Source organism: Pimephales promelas, chromosome 13, assembly GCF_988280905.1.
Source record: "Pimephales promelas chromosome 13, fPimPro1.hap1.1, whole genome shotgun sequence".
NCBI classification, from domain to species: domain Eukaryota; kingdom Metazoa; phylum Chordata; class Actinopteri; order Cypriniformes; family Leuciscidae; genus Pimephales; species Pimephales promelas.
The window spans coordinates 26,219,903-26,246,549 of record NC_142781.1 but is presented as its reverse complement, the minus strand read 5'-3'; the positions used below and the strand labels follow the sequence as shown (position 1 = coordinate 26,246,549).

Sequence of the window (26,647 nt, the reverse complement as noted above, 5' to 3'; positions counted from 1 at the left end):
CACCTTTACTCTGTGAATAAAATACTACTAATAAGGCCATAGAGAAAACTTTTAATGGGCAAATTTTTATTGTCACTGTTTTTTTTTTATCTTAATATAAACCATATTTCCAGCTAAATAGTAAATAAAGTCAAAAGATATATTATTTATATTGTTATTATTATTATTTATTCATGTTGTTTTTGTAACTATATGACCTGCAACTACAACAATGTCTTGCTTAATCTGGAATAAAAGTCCCAGTGCCTCACAACTGCTACTGCTAATAAAGGTCATAAATAATACGATTCCCAACAGACTGAACAAATTACATTTACAAAATGAAGGTATCTTGAGCAGGGGTTTCCTTAATAGATGCGATGGCAGGCCCTGTTATTAAACAAGCTAGCAGGATATCAAATGAATAAAAAAATTAAAAAGTAATGGGTGCTTTCAATCTCCAAGGCAAAGTCATGGCTCAGACTGAGTACCATGTAGTTAGCGGGGGGTGATAGATGAAACCTTCCGTGAGGAGAGGGGAGAGCATTAAATCATTAATAAGTACCAAACATACATAAACATCCCTGAGAATCACTTTCATACTGCATAAACATGCAATGGGGCGATAAATTGTGTTTAATGCTAGAGTGAGCACCCATGACGGCCAAATTCCCAAAGCAATATATATCCCCCCCAAAGCATCCTCAGCTATAAGAAGCATTATGGCATGCCTTGTGTCAGAGTCAGACAAGACAAAAACTACAATTGTCTAACCACTACAATGCAAAAACAGGATATTCCCAAAATACAATGAAGCCAGAGGAAGACCACTCAGAACAAACAAAGCAATACGATCTCAAGGTTCCCGTGCTACTGTTCATCAAGAAAAAAAAAATGCAAACAGACAGGGTAGATGAAGAATCACCCATTAGACATGCCCGAAACTCAAGCACCATGCTGCAAGTGCATTAATGGTGGAAAAGAGCAAACCACATGGCCCTTTTAGCAGACAGCTATGTAAAAAATTTACTGAATGTAAGAAGGTTATGTGACAATTTAAACGACATAAACAGAAACTCTTCGCACAAAACACGGAGATGAAATGAAATGGTAAACACGTCAAAAGCATGTTCGACATCAGTAGTACATAGTCATCCAACAACATTGACATTGACACAAGAGCTGTGAAAACTTTCCACAGAGTAGCAATGGTTTTACGCTCAATTGGCAGGGATGTAAAAATACCAGCATTAGCTTAGCAGGAGATTTTCAGTCAACATAATACCACCCAGTCACCTCCCTACGGCAAAATATGTCACGGTAGATGTAACTCTACCCTACTGCATTCTCTGAGAACAGAGGAGTGAATGAAATCCTGCTGGACGTTGCCTGAAAACCCGGAGGCAGTCGGAACTGTTGTAACTTTACCACCCATGTAATATGTTCAGATTATCATCACTGTCATTATAATCATTATCTTAATCACTAATCAACTTTGTTGGAACATGCCACTGTGAAATTTGAATTTGGGCTAGATACTGTGCGTCAAATAACTCTCCCATCAAAAGCAAACCCAATTAGCAACCTGATCCATACACACATGCTTCTCACCGTGTTGTTCACATAATGCTAAAGGCATAGTTCACTTTAAAAAAAAAAGAAAGTTTGTCATCATTTACTCACCTCTTCTTGGTCCAAACCTATATGGTATTCAGTATGTCTTCCTTAAATTATGGAAGTAAAAACATTTTTGAGAATGTAGCCTCCTAGTTTGCATTTAATTAAAAATCTGTTCCTCATAAGCTACCATATAAATTAATAAAACTTAGAATACATTCTTGTAAGCTTGTAATGACCACTTTTATGATGCTTTTTATTTCCATTCATTGAAATTGCATGGAATTAAGACCAGTTTATTCTTCAAAATGTCTTTTTTTTTGTGTTTCACAAAATAAATATGTTTGTTAATTATATAAGGCGAATTTTTACCTAACCGCTCAATTTATGTGGATTAATTTTACGATCTTTATGGACTTTTTGAAGCGTTAAAGTGGTTGTTGCATAGCAGTCAACTGATGGACAGAAATCTCTCAGATTTCATTAAAAAGATCTTCATTGACAACAAATGTTTGACAAATTAAACATGCATGGATGAATTGTATAAAACCAACAAAAGACATTTAGAAAATAAAAAGTTTATTTAATTCTAACTTATTAAATAAATATAGCAATAAATATGTTTTTTGAAAAACTTTGAGGCACTTAATGAGTAAGATGAAAAAGATATCTGACTAGTGTTTTCTGTACAACCACTCGCAGAAAGTGGCAAATTATTATTGTTATTTCAAGTGTATCGCTGTATAATGGCTTTCTGGTAAAAAGAAAAACAAAACAACCAGTGGCTGGTTTCTTTACATGTCAAACTAAAATTAATTAGATGGTCTTTTTTTTCTATTTAAGCAGGCAACTCAAATACATAATAGTGTGTGAAGTTTACAATAGTGTTTAGTCAAAAGTCTGGCTAAACTGCATATCATAAACTTTAAGAACAATTTTTTGCCAGCTGATAAACAATAAAAACATTGACAGCCAATCAGAATCCATTCCGCTTTAAAGAGCTCATGCATTTAAAGCGGCAGATGAAAACCCAGCAGCGCGTGATTAAAAAGAGTGTTATCATTCGTTGGTGTGGGCGCTAAAATAGTCATCATTATGGTTACCATTGTTGGTGTGAATGCTAAGATAGGTATCGTTATAACTTATGGTCATCTTTATAGTTATTGTTCTTGAAAAGGCCTTAAGACTAAAGTCATAAACATAAGTCCAATTAACCTAAGTGCATGTTGAAAATCAAATATTTTAACTCTGACTGAAATCCTGATCATGTGATGTGAACACTTACAACAACAGAAAGCAGTCATGGTCTAAAGCTGCCACAAGCCCACATTTTCAGCAGCAAAAATAAATGAAAGGGACAAAAAGGCTACACACACATGCACACACACCTCTGCAGTCCTCCAGTGCAGACACTTTCTGGGCCACAGCCAATCCCTTAGGTTGGAAACAACTACTAATTATAACTTACAGAGGAAAGGTGTCGGTGCTAGGACTTGAAACCATAAGTATCCCAAAAATATGCGTTTGACGAAACATGTTTCGACAAGACTAAAAGAAATGCACACAAGAGTTCAAAAAGTGGGTCGGCTTTCAAAGAAAGATGTTGCAAAACACGTCAACTGACAGACAGGTGGGGGGGGGGCGTGTTCTTTTAGCCGACATGCAAAATACCGTCTCAACCGCAAAGCCTTCCGAGCACGCACTTTGTTTGGATTCTTTGTGAATTAGGGAAGACAATTATTAAACCATCAAAGCAAAAGCTTTACTGAAAATAAATTCAAACTGGTACCTGCTTCCTACAACAACATGAAATATACATGGGAGTCATCATGTATGTGTTTTTTTAAAAACCCATCCCCCCATTCATGGAGCATCTCCTCGCACCCATGCCCTTCTTCCTAATCCCCCGAAGCAGGTCAGACACATGCTGACAGCACATAATGAGAGGACTCATCTATGACCTTGAAAATTTGACATGTGACAGCTATCAACAGTGCCTTTAAATTTAGTCTATCTAAAAAAAAAAAAGGTTTGAAAAGCAGAGAAGAATCACAATTAGATTCTGTTACCAGATTGGACTTATCTCAGACTCTTCACGAGTTATCAGCTGGTCAAAATACTCTCATATGTACACACATTTAGCCCAGCACACAGCATTGTTGTTGTTGGTATATCTTTAGATTGGCATTAAAAAAATGACAGTATGAATGCGAAGCAAGCCAGGACTAAATTTAGGCCTATTATTTCTTTTTTTGGTCCAGACCAAAAGAACCAAGAACATAGTCTTGGGCCATCAACGGTTTTAGATCTCATTTGGCAAATGATGAGTTTTCCACTGCTGAAGCTGGCACCCAAAAGTGTCAACAACAAAAAAACTGTGATGGACTGAGGAAAAAAATATATATTTTACACACATTTATTTATTAGATTTTTTAGATTTGTTCCCCAAACCATGCAGCATACCATAAATAATTGAGAGAAATAAAAATCACTTTTTAATTACTTTTATCAATGACATTTTTATCAATATTTTTCACTTGTCACAATGCCATTTTGGGTTGTCAAAAGAAAAGAACTTAGAAGGCAACAGAATTATGTACCTTTTCGAACAAAAAGCATGCTCGGACCATATGATATGACGCCGTTGAATAGTTTTTAGAATGGACCTGCAGTCTGAGATGCAAAGCAAATAAACTTATTGGAGACAAGAAATCTTGAAGGTCAGATCGGTAACAAAACCAATCAACATAATGTGATATGATCTCAGATAACCTTCCATGATGTTTATCGCCTGTCTGAGGTGGATTTCAATCTATAAAAATGTCTGTTTAATTGCCTGTATTTTCCATTTTACAAACCAAACTAAAACGTGTTTTTTACAGCTAGCCAGCTATTACAGCAATTCAGCCTAACTATTCATCTCAGGGGTGCAGCATTTTTTGCATGCAAGAGTAATTATCTCAAAATACGAGGCATTTACAATTTGGAAAGTTCGTAAAATCTTGATCAAGCGTAAGTCATGCGTGATAGTTACTGAAGTGTAAGGGTATTTTTGTCATTTGGAAATCTCATGAGGTATGAAACGTAGCATGACATGCACATTATGCGCGAGGCTAACAAGTACAGCAGCACTCAAAACATGCCTAGTGTTTGTTTACCGGGTCAGCCAAGATAACCAACAGACAAAAATCACTCCAACCACAGGATTTCCTCATTTTGTGTCACTCGAGGCTGCTTCATCGTGCTGCATGGCCAGTGAGAGCTTCCCGTGACCCTCGAGGACTGGAAACTATGAGGCAAAACACAAACGCACGCCTACTGAAAGAGAAACCAAACCAAAACCGCTGAACCAGCAAATCACTTTGATATTTCATGTCTACATTAAAAACACTTCAGGAAAAAAAAGATCGACATATGCGCTGTTTGCTCTTCATTTGAGGATAAAAAGTATGCTAGACGCTACCACTGCTAGACAGTGTGCATACAATAGCTTTGAATTTTACTATTTAATTTACAGACAGGATGGTTTTGGAAGTCATATTTTTAGTCTTTACTGAATGTTGGGGTCAAATCTCTGGGTCACATTGTGCCACAGCTTAGTGGTGCATGTGGTAGCATTCTGATAGGATGGTCTACTGTTCCACTGCATCAAAGCTCAAGGGCATACACCAAAAATACACACACACAAAGTATTCAGGCACATAAATCAGGAAGCAGCACAGAGTAAAACCAAGTGATAACTGTGTGCAAGCAGCATTATAGTCGGTCAGCAATGTCAGAGGACACTGGCCGATCTGCACTGCTACTAAAGTTGCCAACCGTTTTGTAAATCATTGAAATTACCCCTTAATTATAGGAATAGTTCACATTGAATGGAAATTCTGTCATCATTTACATTTATGACTTTCTTATATAGAAAATAAAGATATTTTTCCAAAGCATCTCAATGTATTTTTTCTATACAATGAAATCCAGTGTTGTTTTGTACCCCACTGCCCTTTCATTGTCTGAAAATGATTTTTGTTTTTTTCTTTTTCATTCAATGAAAGTTAACATGGTTCAATGTTGTTTTGCAATGTTAAAGGTAAGTAAATGAGGACAAATTTCATTTTTGGTGAACTATCACCTTAAAGTAGTAGAATTAGATCCATCAATTTTTTATTATTTACCCCATTTTCAGTTGAAATCAAAATTAAGGCCACGTTTACACAAAGCCGGGTATTTAGCAAAACGAATATTTTCAAAAATAACATCGTTCACATACGCCGTCGGACTCGAGCGCCATCATAACTATGCCAAATCTATTGGCGGCAGGGTCGGATAAAGCCATACAAGCTTTCCTCAGAATCGACAAGAGAGAACCTAAAACGCCATTTCTCCCAGTTCACACGACAACACATAATCTGCGTTTTCAGATATCTCCACTTTGGCTGGAGTTTTTAGAACTAATCATTTTCTGTGATTAAAAACAGGGTTTTCATGTAAACGAGAGGCCAATCCGCAGGGAAATATGTGCGTTTTCCTTCATGTAAACAGGGCCTAAGCCTATCTGTATTTCTGTTTGTATGTTTATTTTTGTCTTTACAATGAAAGTCAATGGGGTCCCATGTTGTTTTGCAATGTAATGTTGTAGAGAACATGATGACAAAAACTATCGCTTTAAGGTAATTGCATTATATTAAATCCATCAGCATTACACTTACACAGCAGCAGACTTTCATAGCATTTGTTTACAACATGCTTAAAGTCACCTGCCACCATTGGTTTACTTGGATCTCAAATGGCAAATGAAACTGAGGGTGTCTGTTATTTTCCTCTGCTGAAGCTAGCGAACCGGCAGACTGATTTAAATGCTCACCAATGAAGAAATTGGATGCATTGAGAGGAATAGATATAGAGAATGGTGACAGAGAGAAGGAATCACACTGCACATCAGAGCGGCAAACAGCTAGAACTCTGAGTCAGCAATTCCATGCAAATCTGGTCTTAGTCTGAGCTGAATGCAGCATATCTTCATCTACAGTGTACAAGGAGGGTCTCAGAGCACCAATGCACTGCAGAATTGGCTATCTGGCTACTTCCGAGTGTTATCTCAAATAACAGATCTCTATTAGCGAAACACACCCTAAACATGTCTAGAATGCATTACAGTACAATGACAAAAACATTCTCTCTTCCCACATATGTGTGCGCATACTACAGCTTCAGGCATGGGTGGGTGTCTAAGTGTATAATGTTAGCACTAAATAAGATGTTCCTGTTTGACTATGCTGGAGGGTGTGCTGGAATGAGGGACCAGAGTGGGAATGGAGACGGATGAGGGAGAAGAGGTGAATTCTTTGGCTTTAAACCATACTATTACAGCCGAGCGATGCGAGCCAAGCCCTCCGCAGGAGAAACATCATGTGACAGGGAGGAACAATGCATCCAGATCTCTGCATTGCTGAGGCATTATTTTGGGAGTTTGGCATTGATCTTACATCTCAGTGTGGAACAGCTCAATTTCTGGCATCCCTTGTATTTTAGCAGGATAATAGACTGTCACATGTTCAATAATTGACTGACCTCACTTTTCAATTTAATAAAATAACTAAATTACTAACCTTATTTACATACCATGGTATTTACACTATCCACCAACAAGATTCAAATAATATCATGATATCACCAAAGCACCATGTCCAATCAATCAACCATGAGAAGTACTTTGTTGTAAACTAAAAAAAAGCCTGTATATTACTTTTACTGGTCAAAAAATTCCATATGGCCATAGATCCAATTTGATTTTGTACTGACAGTGGGAATACCTGAGAGGTAATACCTTTCAAACAATGCACTGATTATGAATGTATCATTTGGGAAACCCCATCTAACCATTACCCAAGCTGCCTCCAATCTTCTATAGCCAGTAAAGAGAAAATATTTAAGCATCTTTGCCAACTGGCTCTAGTTTCATTTCAGTGAAAAGCCCAGGGAGTCGGCATGAATTCACTCTTTCACAAAAAAAAAATAATCAGAACAATAAAATATGGCTCTAGGTCACTGGTCTAGACTTGGTTGGCAATGGAAGGAAGGAAAGGAAATGCGAATGAATCATTCATTCTGTGTCTCGTAGGGTTATGCATACATTTCTCAGGAGGACTGGGACATTCCAGGGGGTTTCGCACATAATTGCAGCTTAGTGGCCTTGTCCCAACATACATGTGATTCTCATTATGTTGTCGTACATAGTGACGGCCTCAGGGCTCCAATTACAAACCATCAACGCTGAATGTGGAATACTCATCACTGCCCTTACCTAAACCATCAGTGGTTGATGCTTCCTCAGTAATTCTGTTTATGAACTGCCCTCAGACGCTGAGGAAATCCAGAGCCACCAGCCTAAATTTAGCTGGTTCCTCTCATTCCCTTTTGCTTAGTTACGCTGGACTTCGCTGATCTTTTTTTTTTTTTTTGAAATATGAAAATGTGTTAGTGTGTCACAAAAAGAAAGACACAAAATCCCTTGTGAAGCTAACTTTGACCTTGGTGACAATAAACTGTGACTTTGGTCTCCGTTCCAATGACTGTCACATTGAAATGTGAATGAAAGAGTGAGTGTGTGCTAATGAGCTCATGACTGAGTGACCCATCCAGTCGGTCTTTAAATAGTCAAGTCCACAAAGGGGACAAACACAATGCACAGCCGTTTCCCCGAATGACATCATATGTCCAGTGGCTCAGTGGAGTTTCCTGACGTTGCCCTACTGAGACTCCCCACAGGAAAGGTGCACTTACACTTTTTCACACAAGCACACATGCACAATAGCTAAAATCACAATAATCTCAAAAACGTCCTGGCTTGTGTGCAACAACACTGACCAGCACTGTCAAAGTATACGGGCCTAATAAAGTTGCTTGAAGGCTAGTTTGATTTGCATTTTCATTCAAATAAAAAGGACCAAAGGATTGTAAACAATACAAAAACTAAGCAAGGACTGTGCTGTGAATTGGCACTGCATTCAGATGATGGTCAATGAATCTAAACCCATGCTGTTTGCTGCAATCTCTTTATTTCTCAGAGTTGCGTAACATGACAGTTAGTTAAGCCAAACTTTTTCCAAAGATAGAAGGCTGTTCATTCTGCTTCGTTTTAAACTAGCAATTAGATCATTTACAGATGCAGGATGAACTCTGCCCCCATAAAACTTGGCATATTTCCCTTGAAAGTCCTCTCAGTAGGTTTTTGTTTACATACAGCATCTTATTCATTTCAATAGATTTTGGATGTGATACTGACATGTATAAGCTTGGATGCATGACGGGTGTTTACTAACTGCATGCTGATCCATAACCATCAATAAGCAAGGCAAGTTTATTTACATAGCACATTTAATACATGGGGTTATTCAAAGTTATTCTGGACTATATTCAAATAGTTTACAAAAAAAATAATAACCATAAAAAGGTTTATAAAAAAAATCCAATAAAAGTTGCTAATTAAACTAACTGAAAGTAATAAAGGTATAGGCCCTACATATAAAATGTCAGGTTCATAAAAGGAAAAGAAGATAGATAGATAGATAGATAGATAGATAGATAGATAGATAGATAGATAGATAGATAGATAGATAGATAGATAGATAGATAGATAGATAGATAGATAGATAGATAGATAGATAGATAGATAGATAGATAGACAGACAGACAGACAGACAGATAGATAGCTAGATAGATAGATAGATAGATAGATAGATAGATAGATAGATAGATAGATAGATAGATAGATAGATAGATAGATAGATAGATAGATAGAAAAACTATTTAGCAAACAATTTCTAAGTGCACCTTTAGCTATTGCCTGAAAATAGAATGTAGAAAATTATAAGTCAAGGCCATCGAGAAAGAATATACATTATATTATATTATACATTATATATTTTATATACTATTCGGCTGGTGAACATGCACAGAGGCCATATATACATTAGTTTGTTTATCTGTGGCCCATGTCAAAATGAAAGCCCACAGCACAGTATCCACCTTGTTTCAAATGTAAGTAGGTACTCATTAAGGTGAGCTATTCACATTCACATTCCACATTCATGCACAAACCAGTCTAGCGATGATGTCATCTTCATTTCTGTTCCCCCCTCGAAAACAACTCAATGTGTTTTCCATACAGCAACTTTGTCTGTTAAGCAGCTGTCTAACGTCACACACAATATAACAATAGTTTGTTTGGTTCCCGCATGTCACAGTGAATCGCCAAACAACTGACGTGTGGGACGCGTGAAAGACAAGGCGTGCAGTGCATTAAATGTGTCTTACCCCAGTCTAGGAACTCCAGAACGTTTTTCTCTCTTCTGAGGGGAGAATTATTGCACTCATCATACAGGCAGACAAGAACATCCAACAAGGTCTCCACGCTGAAGCATTGGCCGCTGGATTGAGACGGGCCATCTAGAAACAGTTTCTCCAGCTTCTTCAAACGCACCTCTCCAGACATGGTTTCAAATGGTGCTGATGTCTCACAGTATGGTCAGGATTTGCTCCCCACGGTAGCAAATGGGACCGGGCCAGTGGCACACTTGAAGGGTCGAAAAACTTAAAGGCTCAAAAATATATAGTCAAGCTTAAGGGGGTCAATCATGGTCCCTCTCTTACCGATGCGTCCATATCAATCCACAACATCATGAATTCGCAGTCCTTAGATGCAGAGAACTTACAGCCATCGACCCTGCCCTGGCCGGTGGATTTGACGTATATAACCTAGGCTTATTTATATCCGATATCAGCTTCTCCAATGAAGGACACTTTTCACAAAATAAGTCACCAAAGAAGTTTTAAGCAATCCCCTGAGATATGGTGATATCTGTGGTTATCCATAATGCAGCAACAAAAGCGCATCAGCAGCACGGGATCTGCATTGCTACAAAGCCCCATATGCCCCTCCTCTGGCAGGACTGCGAAAGCCTTAGCAAGCTTTTTTTTCCTTTAAATTCCTCTCTTTGTATATACAAAACGCTGGCGGAGAGAGCAAGTCGTGGGTTCGACAACTGTTACGCGATATATTGCACTTGTCGAGGGAAGCGTTGAGGCGAGGGGCTGAAAATATGCGCCCTTGTACATGTCGGTGGAGGACTCTGCTCTGCTGCCTGCCTTCCCTGCTCTCTCTCTCTCTCTCTCTCTCTCTCTCTCTCTCTCTCTCTCTCTCTCTCTCTCTCTCTCTCTCTCTCTCTCTCTCTCTCTCTCTCTCTCACAGCTCGCTGCTGCTGCTGCAGGCAAAACCCGACATCATCATGGCGACCGTCACGGCATCTGCTGCGGGGAATGGAGGGATATGCTGGTGGGAAATAGTAGAGTAGTGTATAGCTACTAGAGCAGAGTTATCCCCCAATTATTCACTGACCTTCAGAGGGCTCGACCTTTTGAAGGAATTGCAGTCAGTAATTTGCCGTTGTGGTTCGTTTCGCTTAACCCCAATTATCTAAGTATTTAAACACTTTCAAAACACACGAGTTTTGTTATTTCCTTGTGGAACCTAAATAATGAAGTGATAACGGCAGGACTTTTTTGTTGACTTAGGTCTGAAGGTGACGGAAAGAGCTCGAACAACGTAACGTTACTGTTGCTATGGTTACCTCTGCAGGCCAACGCGACAGTTGTCTTTGGCTAAAACTGTGCTAATTTTTTTTGGTTACTCATTCGTTTTAAAATGCTTTTTACGCGTGTATTATGTAAGAATACATTATTTTGATGTATTATTTTGTGTCTCTTGTGGGATTTAATTAGGTAAGGAAACTTGTAGGTCCTACTTGTTCCATTTAAAGGGATAGTTGTTCACCCAAAAAATGAAAAATGTGTTATTATTTACTCACGCTCATGTTGTTACAAGCCTGTATGAGTGTCTTTCTTCTGTTGAACACAAAATAAGATATTTTAAATAATGTTGGTAATCAGACACCCATTGACTTCCATAGTATTTTTTCTCCAATGGAAGTCAAATTGATTCTGTCAACTGTTTGATTACCAACATTCTTCAAAATACCTTCTTTTGTGTTAAGAAGAAGAAAGAAATTAGTTGAGGATGAATAAATCATTTTTATTTTGGTGTAAACTATCCCTTTAATAATACACTTTCACAATACAAATAATTTTAGATCTGCATTTCAGAGTGATTTAAGAAATGAGGGTGATATGATGCTATATGTTGATTAAATAAATTATAAATGACACTTCAGAATCACCCCAGAAGAAGTTTGTTATCCGGGTACTTTTTGACAACTCTATTGAGTACTGTGAATTTGGACATAGCCTACATTTTTTTTACATTCACACCATAAAACAAATAAAACTTGATACTTTTAAAAAGCAATATATGCATGGCAACTAACGGTGATTGTTGTCTCGTTCAAACAGTACTAATTTCTTGTGAATACTGAAGGGCATGTAACCCAAAGAAACGAAAAAAAAAACACGTTTTCTATTATTTGGGAAAGGTCTTTAGTGCAGAAACTTTGTTATTTTTTTAGGAAAAATGAGCAATTCCGCCCTCTTGTGTCCAATATTTCGCATTGCAATTGCAAAAAGAAATTTTAACAAGAGGCTCTCTGATATTTATTTGTCCGTGTAGGCCCACCTATTTATTTAACGTTGAGTAGCAGATATGGTTGTAAATGTAACATTTAAGTTAAGAGTCTTTCAAAACTGTCTACATCTGTAGGGCTAGATGTCTACAAATAAATTTTAAAAATAAAATAAAATATAATATAGGCGATATGTCACTTTTTAAATATAAGGCCTATGTCTTTTATAAACAAGCTGTTTAGTTCGATAGAGTAGCAAAACATATTTTGTCACATCAAACGAAAATGTCAAAGCACAGCTGTTCACGTGTAAGCGTTTGACGTTTGAGAACGTGACATCTCCTTTTCTCAAGGTGGCGTATTTCATAAACATTCTTCAATAAATCTGAATCTGACAATTGCCACACCAAACCTAATAAGGTGCTAATAGTGTCTTTCATGTCAAAACTTTTGATGTTAGAACCAAACTGCGGCAGGATGTAGGGAATGTTGAACAGGAAGTTAACATTCATTCAATTAATTTATTCAATTTCTGACCATGAGAACTTTTAAACAATAAACATCCTTAAGCACATTTAAATAAAAGAAAAGAAAAACTATATGTATCCTGTATAGGATATGCATTTTTACGATATCGATAATCGCTGACGAATTTTCAACGTCGTTAGCTTACCTTATGACGTCGCTGTAAAATGTTTGTTGTTTTATCAAACCGAGGCGGGATCCGTTTGAATAGTGCTCTTTTTCGTATGTAGTAGAGAGGTGTTAATTAGCACATGTTTTGTTGATTGGCGCGTACCTCCATCCTTTGATTAAGGATATACTACCTGTGAGAATTAGATGGTACTTCTATTGACAAAAGGGCCTCAAAATAATCGACAAGGAAGGACAGAAGACTGACAGTGATCACACAAGGATCCATGGACTTCAGTTTACTCATGCACCATGTGTATTGTAGCCTACAAAATGAGTCATGCAGGCCCCTAGACTGCGGATTTTTGGCCATTCATTCATTTCACATCAAACTAACATGACTTTAAGAATAAACTATTTAATTTGAATATAGCCTTTTTTTTTTATTAAATAGCCACCTCAATTTATTCACATTTCATATTCCAGACTTATTACCAGATGTTCAAACAAACTGTTTCCAAACTATTTAGAGAAACATACTAGTTTACTTTTTGTTATTGTTGAATAGGACAAATATTAACAGATGACAACTTAATGATTTCTTGCAGCAGATACGGTTACCCTCTGGGCTCAAACAGTGAGCTCTTTTGTCTGGTTCTGCATTTGTATTGCATTAATTTGCCTCCATCTCCAGCCAGTCATTTGTCATCTGTTCTTCCTGTGAGCTCCTTTAGTCTGTCTGACATCTTAGAGCAAATAGAGGGGCCAATACACATACTTAGACACTGGGCCCTCAGTGCCACTAGCCCCTCTTCTAATGTTAGTGTGACCAAACAAGGAATGGCAAATCTGGCAATGGAATCAGATAATCACCAACCTGTGAAGAGCCTCCCAATCCACATCCTATACTGCAGCCCTGGATTAAACAGTCTGTTTGCCTAATAATTTTAATCTGTGCATCAAACTGAAGGATGGTGGTCTTCGAATAAACATCTAATCCCCCAGCCCACCCAACGATGATGGGACCACAGCGAGGGTGATCAGAATGGTACTTAAACAGAGGGACTGAAAACTCTATACTGACAGACTCTTGCCAGACTAGGAATGTTTTACAATGTCCAGGGGAATGTACACATGACGAACAAGGGTGCTACATCAACGTGCACATGCAAACTGGAAAGGAGGGAGCGTTCTAGGTTCACCATGTCTGGAAGGTCATCGGTAAATCCACACAACAAGAACATTGTATGTCAGCAATGCAGATAACATAAAATGCAAGTAGAGCAAGTCTACATTCACACATAATTATATTAATTGCATTGCAAAAAAATATTACTTGTGACATGTTTTGTTAAATTGCATGATGTTAAAAATACATATCCATCTGTTTGTCTATCTATCTATCTATCTATCTATCTATCTATCTATCTATCTATCTATCTATCTATCTATCTATCTATCTATCTATCTATCTATCTATCTATCTGTATATAGGCTATGTCTGTAAATATATACGTAGTCTATCTATCTATCTATCTATCTATCTATCTATCTATCTATCTATCTATCTATCTATCTATCTATCTATCTATCTATCTATCTATCTATCTATCTATCTATCTATCTATCTATCTATCTATCTATCTATCTATCTATGTCTGTATATATAGTAGGCTATGTCTGTAAATATACTATCTATCTATCTATCTATCTATCTATCTATCTATCTATCTATCTATCTATCTATCTATCTATCTATCTATCTATCTATCTATCTATCTATCTATCTATCTATCTATCTATCTAATTTTTGTTCCTATAACAATTGGTTATTTGAATTATCATTCTAGTTTTAAGTTGTGCATTTTGCGTTAATTTCTCCGATGAATCGTGGCTTTCATGTATCACCTATTCAGCTTCCCTCTGATGTCAGTAACCCCCCCTACCCCACCCTAACGGGTGCATATAAGGACGAGCCGCTGTCAAAGCAGATTCATTTCAGACCGAGAACATCCGTACAGACTCAGAACCACTCCTGCACCTCCGCGTAAAAGATGTCCTCAATCCGTTCCGCTTGCCTCCTTTGCGCAGCACTTTTCGCGATGGTGAGGGGTTTCACCCACGAAGACATGAAAGAGGCTCTGCTGAACAAATTGGGACTTAATGAAGTTCCGAGAATTCACAAAAGGGATCTGGAGAACCTTGTGATTCCAGCGCACATTAAGAACAAATATATTTCCATGCTGAAATTGCACCACGCAAGGAAACGGCGCTCGCTTCCCAGTTTAGCCGGCATCCTGAGGGGAATTCCTGGCAATGCAGGTAAGATTCATTTGCTTAATTAACTTAAATGCAGAATATATAGCCTATAATGCAAAATTTAGAGACAAAAAAACAAAACAACAACAGTAAACTGACATTAAATACTAAAATTTCGTGCATACATTGTGCCATGCAAATGAATATGTAATGTGCTGCAATTTAAAAAATAAACTTTAATTAATTCTAAGCTGTTTTTTTGAAAATAAATAATTAAATTTCTCTCGTCTATTCTAGACATTTCTGGTGAATTTGTATATTCTGACACGACACGTCAACGTGTGGTCTTTGAGATGACATCAAGAATCCCTGAGAACAGTGAAGTGACCATGGCAGAACTGAAACTGTTCAAGAAAGCCCCACATAAGCGCTCCGTCCCAGAGAGAAAGGGCCACAGGCCCGTCAACAACGCCAGGGTCAGCATCTACTGGGTAGAACCTCTGGAAGACGGGTCCAACAGAACTTCACTAGTGGATTCCAGGTAAGCAGAGACGGACACAGACGGGCATTATTCTTTCTTCATTATGCTAATTCAACTGCTGATTGGCGTTAAGGAACATGCATGCTAATTGTCACAACCATTACCTCCTCAGATTGATTCCCATTCACGAAACCGGCTGGAAGAGCTTTGATGTCACCCAGGCAGTACACTATTGGTCGAAAAGCCGAATGGAGATGCCCATGCACCTTGAGGTGTGGATCGAGGGCGAGAGACCCGGCAGTTACGCGGCAGAGATGGCCAAGTGTGTCCACTTCACAACTCAAGATGCAAACGACAACACTCTGGGAAAACCTGAGCTTGTTCTTTACACCCTCAACCTCGAAGAATTTGGGTAAGCCTTGCTTAATTTCTGGAGTGGGTCTTCTTCGTATTAGCTACTCCCTTCTGGCTACACCTTGTGAAAAAGTATTCTAGTTTTAAAGATAAAACAAACTACTATTATTTTTTTTTAAATAAAAAGTAGCCTATTTGGCTAATTTGCTTCATTTACATAGGCTAGTGTAAATAAATAGACCTACTTTTTATATAAATATTTTATACATAGAGCTAGCAATAAATAATTTCAATGTTAATTCTTGCGGTATTTTTCAAAATTGTCAAATAGTCAAAATAATTGTCCTATTTTTATTATAATTAAATATTTTTTACATGTGATTTCTGTAGCCTATAGCATTGTCTGTAAAAACCTCCCTGAATTAATTTCTTGAAAATAAAACGGATGTGTTTCATTTAAAACGCTCAACAATGTGTTAATATTATTTTATTGTTCCCGTTGCAGGTCTAGTGGAGACTGTGAAACCAACAAAGACAGTGAAAGGTGCTGCAGGGAAAAATACTTCATCAATTTCCGAGCCTTGACTTGGACCCAGTACTGGATCATCGAACCGTCCGGGTATCAGGCGTTCCGGTGCAACGGCGGCTGCCGGCAGCCTAAGCGCAACTACGGCTACGGAGAGAGAAAGTGCGTGGTTGTGGAGAGCGCGCCGCTACCGATGATGTATTTAGTGAAAAAGGGAGATTATACTGAAATTGAGGTGGCTGAATTCCCAAACATGATTGTTGAACAATGTGGATGCGCAATGGATAATATTTCAGTTGTATGAATATGCCATTTGCCATCGACCTCAGTCATCGCGATGACGCACTGTACTTTGTTATAGGCTGGCTAAGAAAGGGTGTTGGCAACTTAGCCTTCATGACATACCTTAAGCACTTTGTATAAATTTGTAAATATTGCTAAATTGATATGCATTTATTTTTGCATTTGTATATGATGCCATATGAACTGAGAAGATTGAGTTGTAGATGTTATATTTTGAGCAGTAAATAGAATGGGTTTGTTGTATATGTCACTTTGACTGAATATAAATTAAACTATTTTTCATTGAAACCTCTACTCTTTTAGTGACCTTTTCCTCATCTTAAACCAAATAAACTTTTGCATATTCCAGTGTTTGCAGATGGCCACATGGAGAGCAGACGTAAATAGCCTACTACACAAGGCAGTTATATATTTGTTTACTCTACACACACAATCACATATTAAACAGAACAATTTGTAGTTTAAAAAGGGGTTAAGTGTCAAAGTGTTAAATGCCTAATAGCATAAGAGCTCTGGTGATACATACAAAAAGTATGCTGGTAATCATAATAAAATATCAGTCAAATCAAGTTTTCATCAATCAAATAAGATTTAAGAATCTTGGTAATTTCTTTAGTCATTTCATGGCATTAAGTAGTTCCCACAGTAACTATTTAACTATAGGCTACTAAGTGATATTAATATAAGAGAAATACTTTACATTAGAGAACAAAACACGATTCATCTCCGACGTTTCTTACATTATTTAATGACACATTTCCTTACATTATGAAACACTTTAACATTCATCTCGTTGAAAAATAAAACAATGCCAAAATACAAACATCATAAACCATACCACCTGCCATCTCTAACCACATAATGCCACATTTTAAGTAAAATTTAAACACATTCGTCCTCAAAAAAGCACAAGCAAGGACTACGTAGTAATCGACGCAAATCTCTCATGCCATGCTATATGCACTACTTTTATAAGGGACAGGGTCATTATTTTATCCCACATGAAATCATTTAAAAAAAAAAAAAAAAAAAACACTTTTACATCAATATATATGGTACACAGTTTTTTAAAAAATCCACTTGACTATTACATCATTAAGTCAAAAATAGCTGCCCTTTTTATTTGGCACTTTTTAAGAAATATATTCATTGAAACAAGGGCCTGTCTTGATGAAAAACAGGATGCATTCATGGGGTGTGTGAAATGTGGTCTGATTGAGTATCAAAATGCAGGTAATTTAAATTGAGAAAATCTTTATCAGTTAGAAAATTCTGATATGACTTCCAACTCTGCAGTATTTCATTGCTTGCTCTATGTAACATTTATAATGTATTTAAGAAGAGAACTTTCTTATGTGCTGGCTGTTATATCCAAAACCATTGTCATCAAGGCCACTGTTTGCCCAGTCAATCCCAACGGAAGCATTGTATCCTGTAATAAAACGGTCAAATTATGGACCAGAAAAAGGAGTGATGCATTATCAAATAGATCCATCTAATGGTTATTCACATTAGATTTTGCAGAACAAGTGTGTTGCCAAAAAAAATATTACTCAGAAGTATTAGTAAGCTTAACCTACAATATATATTTGAAGTTGTTGTTAAAACGTTGATTTGTGTAAATAAGATCAATGTTTTATCATGGCTTCTCACATGATACAAATGCATAAATTTACTTTTGAAACTATGCAGTGCATTTAAAAAGTCACATTAACTAAATCGATTTACAAATATTTCCACCGTACGAGACAGGAAGACAGTGAAAGGTCTTACGGTGCTGAATAAAGAGACAAATCTGATTGACATTCAAAGGCTTTTTTAAATGTATTGTTCAAGATATCAGTCAAAAGCCATAAAAAGTCATAGAAAAGCAAGCACATATTTTATTGCAAACCTATGAAGTAACTGTTACAGTCTGGGCTAACAAAGAAAAACTTGAAAATGCAAATAGTAAACAGAGAACAATATTTTCCCTCCTCGACTGAACATGAAAAGTTGCTGAGTAAATATGAATGATTATTGACAAAAGTTTTGAAAATATTAAGGTTCACAGGGATTTTTTTTAACACTACAACTTGCGCAAAAAAAAATTAAAATAATAAAATAATTTACAATGAGTAAAAATGACATTTTACAGAATAAAATTCACAACCCTGAAATTCAAAGCAAGACATGCAGTGATTCCTGATATAACAATATCAAAGCTGTGATACAAAAAAGGGGGGAGGAAATACATTTTACAAAAATCTGAGAGTGAAGACGTCACACATCTATGTAGAACGTAGACTGTTTAGTTCTGAGGCGGAATGTTTGTTTGCCACTTGCTTCTCATTTAAAAATGGACTTCCTTAAAAAATTACAATAAACGAGGACCATAAAAGTGGATGGATATTCTGTGGCTGTGCATCTCCGTGCAACAGAGGCCATGAGTCTTTAATACAAATGTGCACTTAGTAATATCCTGGGTGGTACTGTTGATTCCATGGCTTCTGGCTCCAGAACTAAGGGGTCAAAGAAAGTTTATCAGTCAAATGGACTACAATTTGATTTTGTTGTAAAATATTTTGGAAACTATTGCCAATATGTTGTTGGATTTCTCATTGGAGGAGTATAAAATGTACGACTCATTTGTGACCCAATCAAGTGTTAGCTTTCACAACAATATACATAACTTTACTCACCCCTTGTTGCCAACTCTGATTAAAGTTTTGGGCAAAAGAACCGTTTTTGTTGCCATAACCCCCACGATTCTGCTGGTGGCCGCCTCTGCCGCGGAACTTCTAAAAATGGGAAAATTCGAAATTACTCCCATTGTCAAAGTCTATCAAATTGAGGTTTATAATGATGTACAATTCTAAAGGTTGTAGTCAGTAAATTTCCTCAAGAAATTAATGTTACATTGAATTGCATACATTAAATTATGTGCCAGTAAAGTCGGGATTTCTTGCAAAGAACACTGTTTGTTTTATCTATATATATTTAGCATATTAGAATGATTTTTTAGGGATCATGTCATGTGACAAACTCAGCTTTGGCATGACATGAATAAATATATTGAATAAATTATATTAAGATAGAGAAAATGATAATTATAAAATGCATCAATATTTCTAAACAGTACGGTTTCAACTAATTTCAATCAAATAAATGCAGCCGTGGTCAGAATATTGTTGATCAAAAAAACAATCATACTCCATATTTTTGAATAATAGTGTATTTGGTAACTAACCTGCTGGAACTGTCCTCTGTTGTTGGGTCCACCGCCGCGTTGCATGTTCCCTCTGTTTCCAGGCCCTCCACGGCTCATCGCTCCACCTCTGCTGCCCATGTTGCCTCTCATGTGCCCGCCCCTCATGTGGCCACCCCTTGGAGACATTCCCCGGCTGGGCATCCCACCGCCTCCACCTCTGCTGAAGTTGCCTCGACTATGGAACCCGCCTCGGAAGACAGGTGGTGGAGGTGGAGGGGGCATGTAGCCGCGTGGGTGACGATTAAAACCGCCAACACGAGGTGGTACTGGTACTGATAGGAAAAAAAAAATATTTCAATTATAAATAGACCTTATTTTAACTGATTCAATGGTAGCTCACTGAAGAGCACCTCGTACAAAAGTTCTGTATTAGTGCACAAAAAGCCCCTTACATCCTCTAAAGTTTCCACGGGGCTGGAATCCTCCTCTGCCTCCACGTGGTCCTGGACCACCACCCCTACTGAACTGGTTCTTAGGCCCTCTGCCTCGTCCACCGCCCTTTCTGGGGGTCAAGGTACCCTGGTTGGCTTTCTTCTCTGGTGGCAAAGCACTCTTACTCTCTTCCTTGTACTGCTCCAAGAGCTTGACGGCCTCCTCCTTCTGCAGTTCCACATAGGTGACCTCTGAGAAGCAGTCTCCTACTTCTGGCAATGTATAGATGCCTGTAAAGAGTTAAAAAAAAAAACATTTTATATTCCTTCTTTACGTACTAGGTTAAATTTGCAATGGGGAAACAACACATCGCATCTTACCTTTCATTTTTAGAACGGCGTGCTCGGGTACATCTTTGCCGTCGGTTTCCGCTTTCTTCTGAGCTCTCTCTTTAAGGGCCTCGTCTGTAGGGAAGATCACTACAGCTTTGCGTTGGAAGCCAGCAAACAGACACATCTTCCTTCTCTGGGCTGGTGCAGAGACATTAGTCTGATCCAAAATATAGTTTCTCTTTTTGCGGGCAGCAATTTCAATAAACTTGCCCAGGAACAAAGGAGCACGCTGAGAGATGGCCGAGAGCTTTGTGGTGTCTTTATTTTGCCTCTTCATGCTGTCAATCTGCAAGTCCAAAAAAGGAGATTAGATGAGAAAATAAGACAGAAATTAAGAAAGACTGGATAAAAATACACACTCACCATCATCTTCTCCAAAATAGTGTTGGTGCTGAGGATGTTGAACTTCCCAGGGTTCTCTTCAACGTGTTTCTTTACCCAAGTAGTTTTTCCAGATCCAGGAAGGCCGACCATGACAATCACCTTGAAAACAACAGTGATAATCATATCATTAATGAATGCACAACATATATTAACCACTGTCATGTTGTTTCACGTGTTGTGAACGTTCATAGTTGTTTGTTTTTTAACACTTGAGTTCAAAATAATTTAAAAGAGGTCTCTTATGCTCATCAAGGGTGAATTTATTTGACCAAAAACTGAAATAACATTAGTATTGTGAAGTACCATTTTAAATATTTTTCTTTCTATTTTAATATATCTTGGAGCAATATAATACAATTTTAAATAAATAATACAAATAAAAACATGAATTATTATTAGTAATAATATTACTAAAATACATTACAATTTAAAATAACATTTTGAAATCCAATTTATTCCTGTTCTGGAAAAGATAAAACATTTCAGAAAACAATCTAATATGAACTGTGATACAGTTCTTCAGTTGATGAACAAAACTTTTTTTTTTTTTATCTAAAACTTTTGTGAGGTTAGTACCTCGCAATCTTTCTTGGTCTCAGGTCCCTTGGGTCCTCTCATACGCACATCCACAGGAATTTGCTGCAGGAAGGTGAAGCCCTCCACCTGAGGGAAGAATGGCGTCTCGTTCTGACCGAAATTGAACTCAACAGCACAGTTGTGGCAAAGAACATGGGGGAACAGAGTTTGTCCGGCCAAGGACTCCTTGTTGACCTTGAAAGCCACATCCAGGTCCTTGCCATTTTTGGAAAATGAAATCTCCACTTCATCAGCTTCAAAATTCTAGGTGAGATAAAGAACAAAATTACAACAAAGTACATAAGAAAGTACATAACTGCTGTGAGAGAGCTGTGAACTCCAGGCCTTACAATGAAGCAGCCGATGACATCATTTTCATCAAAACTCTCCCCGTAGTCTTCAGTCACACAGTTTGAAGTCTTCTTCCCTTTGCCCGAATAAGAGTAGGAATGCTCCTCCTCACCTAGAACAGTAATATAACAGTCGTAAGTGTTTGAAAAAATTAAATATAGCTGCACAACCATACATTGTAGCCACATAGGGACCATGTTAAGAGTAACTTACCCAGCAAAAGACTTCCATTAGCCAGGGACCAGCCAATATGGACATCATGAAAGTCCATGTTTTTACTGTTTAAATGCTTGACTGGGATTTTCTCAATGATCTGTAAATGCAGGAGACAAATAACGAATAACGTACCGATCCAAAATTCATCACTTCCTCATCCCGTTACATAAAAATGCCACAGTGCTCACCTTCATTTCAAAGCAGGCTTTGCCCTTGTTTACGCCATAGGAGGCACGTCCACCTGCCCAAAGGTAAGCAAAACTCTCCATGGTGAGGGACGAGGCGCTGTATCGGTCTCGGGAGACTTTGAAATGAAGGTCACAATTGTCTACGGAGACATCGAAAATTGTTTGTTAGTCCAAGAACAGCAACTTTACATAGTTTATATCAGTTCTACAATCCTGGTCAGTGAGTTTCTTAACATATAAAGATGGTTGGTTAATGTTTTAACACCATGCCAGCTTCCTTGGCTAATTTTATGGTAAGTAACAAATTAAAATATAAAAGAAAAATTTAAAAAACTACACAAGGTAAAACTATAAAATGGTTTGCATTGATATTTTTTTAAGAAAACGTTGTATCATTTAATAAGTATGCTTGAGAATACTGGACTCATTCCTTAAAGCACTTACAGGGATCCAGGCAGACCAGTGTGTCGTCAAACTCTTCATCCTCTTCCTCCAGAGGTGGCAGGGGGGACTTAGCCCTGAAATAGAGGCAATAAGCCATTAATTCCACGAGTGAAGCACAAAAATTGGATTGATGGACTGGCATGCTTCCAATGTCCAGGTGAGCTCCTTCCTCATAGCCACCGCAGCACCAACAGTAGATTTGCATTACCTTACACTGACTGCTCATAACATTCTTATTGTTTTGTAAATTCACATTTATGAATGCAAAATTTGCCATCATTGCTTACCAGTTTACCCCATGATGAAGCCTGAAAGAAAACTTGTTGGTGAAATAGAAAGTGGAAATAAATCGCTACGTGAAGAGATAGTTGAGAATTGAAAGACAGAGTTGAAATTTTCGTTTTATTAAGTCATGGTCTGAAAAGCTAAATGGGTATTTAGATAATATCTAGGCAAATCTTTCTCGAAAGGTCAGAACAAACTAAAGTTTATAAAGCTGTGTTGGCCGATCTTTGACTATACAGACAATTCAAAAGACTAAAATAGAAATGTAACCATCCTGTATTTGTTTTAGATTGTTAAAAGAAAACAAGCATGTAGACAGAAAATAGTATATTTGCCCCATAGACTTCTACAGCATTTGTATTTACAAACTAAAGGAGAAGTTGAAATTGCTTTCTGTGGTAACCAAGAGTAAGAGTATGCCACAGATGCCATCTCAGGCTCTGTAATGACAGGGTCATTAAAGTCTTTACATTTCTGAGTATATACAAGTATGATGGCTCTGTTTAGATCATCCCTTCAATAAACCAATGGCAGCCATTGGTAACTGGGTTGCTAGAAAAAACAGCTTCTACAGCATGACTCGCAAAGTATCAAACACCTTTGGAGATTTTTTTTAGGCCCATTGTAACCAAGATAAATTAAAACATTTACATTTTCCTTTTTGTTCTATATGCTTAAAGAAAAGCAGATTGAGAACGTTCTATCCAAAGTTCACATAGAATTTAACCTAGACAGAAGATTCCTAATGAATGCATTCTGTCAGGAATTGAGCACCACACACTAAGAGAAAGAACATGCACTATAGAAATGAATATATTTGCTTTCTTAACGCAATGTGAAGAGTTGCAAGAGTTTGCAAATGGTTGGTTGTACTTACCTGATGACCACAAATGAAAAACTTTAAAAGGAAGAGTTATTACAATACTTTACACTTTATCTAAATACACATAAACAGAAAAACATAGCATTTAAACTTTCAGATTTAGATTATATATATGTATATATAAAAACAAAACAACAACAAAACAAAAAACAAACGACGAAGGAACGTCTGAAGATTGAAACAACAATTTGCTTCATTTCCATTACCTTACCGCCCCATTACGTAATGATGCACTGTGCGATACAAACTCTACGCCACTGCCCCCATCACCCCCACCCCGCCATGACAGAAGCCGCATCTTGTGCTATCGTCATACCTTTGGTCGCTGTCTGAATCGCCACACGCGCATACAGTCAGCCTGACAACAGCGCGAGTGTGTGTGACAATAACATTGTTTTTTTCCAATTGTTTCATGAGCTTTCTGCAGGTAAGGTGTTTTGTATTAGCCAGGAATGACCCCCAACAAAGTTTTACTTTAAGAGGTAGATGAGGGTTGCATTTTTCTAGGTAAGGCATTGGCACTTAAAGCCAATATATAAATATATTAAAAGTGGCACTTCGGGGATAATGAAGGCCATTACTTCCATCCTTACCGGCTGTATTTGCTTTCTTCAATAAATTCAAAGTAGCCCCTTCCATGTTCCTCTCGGCGTCTCTTAACACCCTTCTTATTCTTCTGATCAGCACTGATGTCTTTGTCCGCATCCCCTTTGAAAATAAAACAAACAGTAATGAAATGCCCGGACGTGTTGGACCCTGGGTTTTAAGGGTGGCCCACACGACAGGAGTGCTCGGACTTCAGAGTTACATAATGAACCGACCACCTCTGATCAGACAGAATACTTTGCTTGGTTATGTCATTATGGCATTCAGGATTCAAATTGCAAGCACTGATCTGATTGCATAAAGCAGATCAGACAAAAATGTGAGTGTTTTATGTGCTTTTCTCTACAATATGTAATGCATTGACAAACAAATACATTTTTATATATGTATAGCCTATTGTAGCTGGCTAACCAGTCAATGTTCACATCTTTGATGACAAATAACTGGGGAACATCAACACATTCTCCTGAACTGACCTTGTGCGGAAGTATAAATGGCGCCTTCTAGCAATCTGAACCGAAACTATACAATGCACCTTTCTTTGGAGGCTATAAGAACTTTTCCGCCATTATATAACATACCTAACCGTATCACCCGCCGAGAATATATTATTTCACTGTAACCCCCGCACTTCTGCATTGTCTACTGTAAGGCTTTGTGCAGAGCAACATTTCTATCCGCGCGAGGGCGACCCGCCATGAGCATGCAACGAGGCGATCCTCCCGCGAGACAATTCGAGTTTTCTGAAGCTACCTAAACCGACCAAAACAGTACAATAAAGCATAAAAAAACGTTATCTGTAGACTAGAATATAAATAAACCCTTTATCGTAACGAAATAAACAACAACCAACATAACGTTACCCCTAACAACAAAAGGCTCGCGCGGGTGATTTAAATAGATTTACCGACAAGGCTAAAAACAGAGAAACCATCAAAATCTTAATTTCAACCGAGTTAGACCACTTGGAAAAACAAGCAAGTAAAGTGAAACCGACAGGATTAGCCCATTATCCATCTACACACAATAGCCACCAGTTAGCCGTTAGCCACGTATGCTAAATGATGATCTCACCGGCTTCAAAGCGCACGTGAACACGATACTCCCGGCGTCTAGAAAGCCATTTTTAACACAAAAAGCTCACCCTCTAATGGATGAGATTGAGGCTCACCGTCTTCATCGTCAATTTTGTCAATGATATCGTCGTCTTCGTCCTCCTCTTCATCATCTTCTTCGAAGGCTTTGTCCATTTCCACGCCGGCGTCCCCATCCTCCTCCTCTTCACCCATTTCGTCGTCCTGACCATCACCCAAAACAGCGGCATCACCCTTGTCTCCATTTTGCTCCTGGGCTTCCATGCTCTCACCCTCTGGCTCTTCGGCCTTGCAGTCTTGTTTGACTGCAACACCGTTTCCATCGGCCTCCTTTTCTTCAGGTGCTTCTGGCGCGACAGCGTCTTCCTCTTCGGCCTGGGCCTCTGCATCGAGCGCGGCCTGCAGCCGCTCCATAAGCTCGGCCTTCAGCCCCTTGTCGGAAAGCTGACGCTTCTTGAGCTCGTCCTTCAACTCGTTCACCTTAAGCTTTTTTACGTTGATTTCACTCATGTTGTCGGTTTAGTGTAGATGGTCTATAAAAACTAAAAGACTCGATTGTTAAGACTATTGCAATCCAGGGAGAGCCGACGGCCGCTTTGCTTCTCTGAATTGCGCACAGCCGCGGTGTGTCAGTGATTCTGCGTCTGTGTGTGTGTGTCCACCGGCAAAACAACTCAATGGCGCCTGGTGCTAGACCCCTCCCAATGAAACTGCACACAGAGAACATGGGCGTGTTCAATCGTAATGATCCTCAGGGATGCTTGCTAACGACCATGACGACCATAAAGACAAAAAAAAAAAAAAAAAAAAAAACGACCATAAAGACTATCCATTTTGGCTCATACAAGCAGGGTTTCTGCGGGTCTTTAAAAAAAGTCTTAGTTCG

The 26,647-nt window shown here is 38.0% G+C and overlaps 3 protein-coding genes across 7 annotated transcripts in view; 1 reads left to right on the top strand and 2 right to left on the bottom strand.

The window, feature by feature from the left end:
- The window catches only part of cdc42bpab (CDC42 binding protein kinase alpha (DMPK-like) b), a 56,083-nt gene extending 45,310 nt beyond the window's left edge, over positions 1-10,773 (bottom strand). For 3 of the 4 annotated variants that reach the window (XM_039692242.2, XM_039692243.2, XM_039692244.2), the window contains exon 1: positions 9,907-10,773. In XM_039692242.2, the coding sequence (XP_039548176.2) occupies positions 9,907-10,084 (178 nt within the window). In that variant the 5' untranslated portion in view covers positions 10,085-10,773. The remainder of the gene's footprint in view (positions 1-9,906) is intronic. The other variant, XM_039692245.2, reaches the window with a different exon arrangement.
- A 1,058-nt stretch (positions 10,774-11,831) lies between these two features.
- lft1 (lefty1) lies at positions 11,832-16,966 on the top strand. The gene is made up of 5 exons (XM_089118774.1): positions 11,832-14,018; positions 14,714-15,119; positions 15,354-15,597; positions 15,710-15,949; positions 16,397-16,966. The coding sequence occupies exons 2-5, from the start codon at positions 14,852-14,854 to the stop codon at positions 16,719-16,721; spliced, it is 1,077 nt and encodes a 358-aa protein (XP_088974900.1). The 5' UTR covers positions 11,832-14,018; positions 14,714-14,851; the 3' UTR covers positions 16,722-16,966.
- A 482-nt stretch (positions 16,967-17,448) lies between these two features.
- Positions 17,449-26,498, bottom strand: hnrnpub (heterogeneous nuclear ribonucleoprotein Ub). Of its 2 annotated transcripts, none has more exons than XM_039692261.2 (13): positions 25,839-26,498; positions 24,655-24,769; positions 22,894-22,967; positions 22,450-22,589; positions 22,259-22,358; positions 22,045-22,157; positions 21,695-21,958; positions 21,098-21,217; positions 20,723-21,020; positions 20,363-20,632; positions 19,950-20,242; positions 19,402-19,500; positions 17,449-19,221 (listed from the first exon to the last, which is right to left on the bottom strand). In XM_039692261.2, the coding sequence occupies exons 1-13, from the start codon at positions 26,269-26,271 to the stop codon at positions 19,171-19,173; spliced, it is 2,370 nt and encodes a 789-aa protein (XP_039548195.2). In that variant the 5' UTR covers positions 26,272-26,498; the 3' UTR covers positions 17,449-19,170. The 2 variants fall into 2 exon arrangements, with proteins under 2 accessions (XP_039548195.2, XP_039548194.2); XM_039692260.2 differs by having other exon boundaries at positions 25,812-26,497.
- Positions 26,499-26,647: the final 149 nt, after the last annotated feature.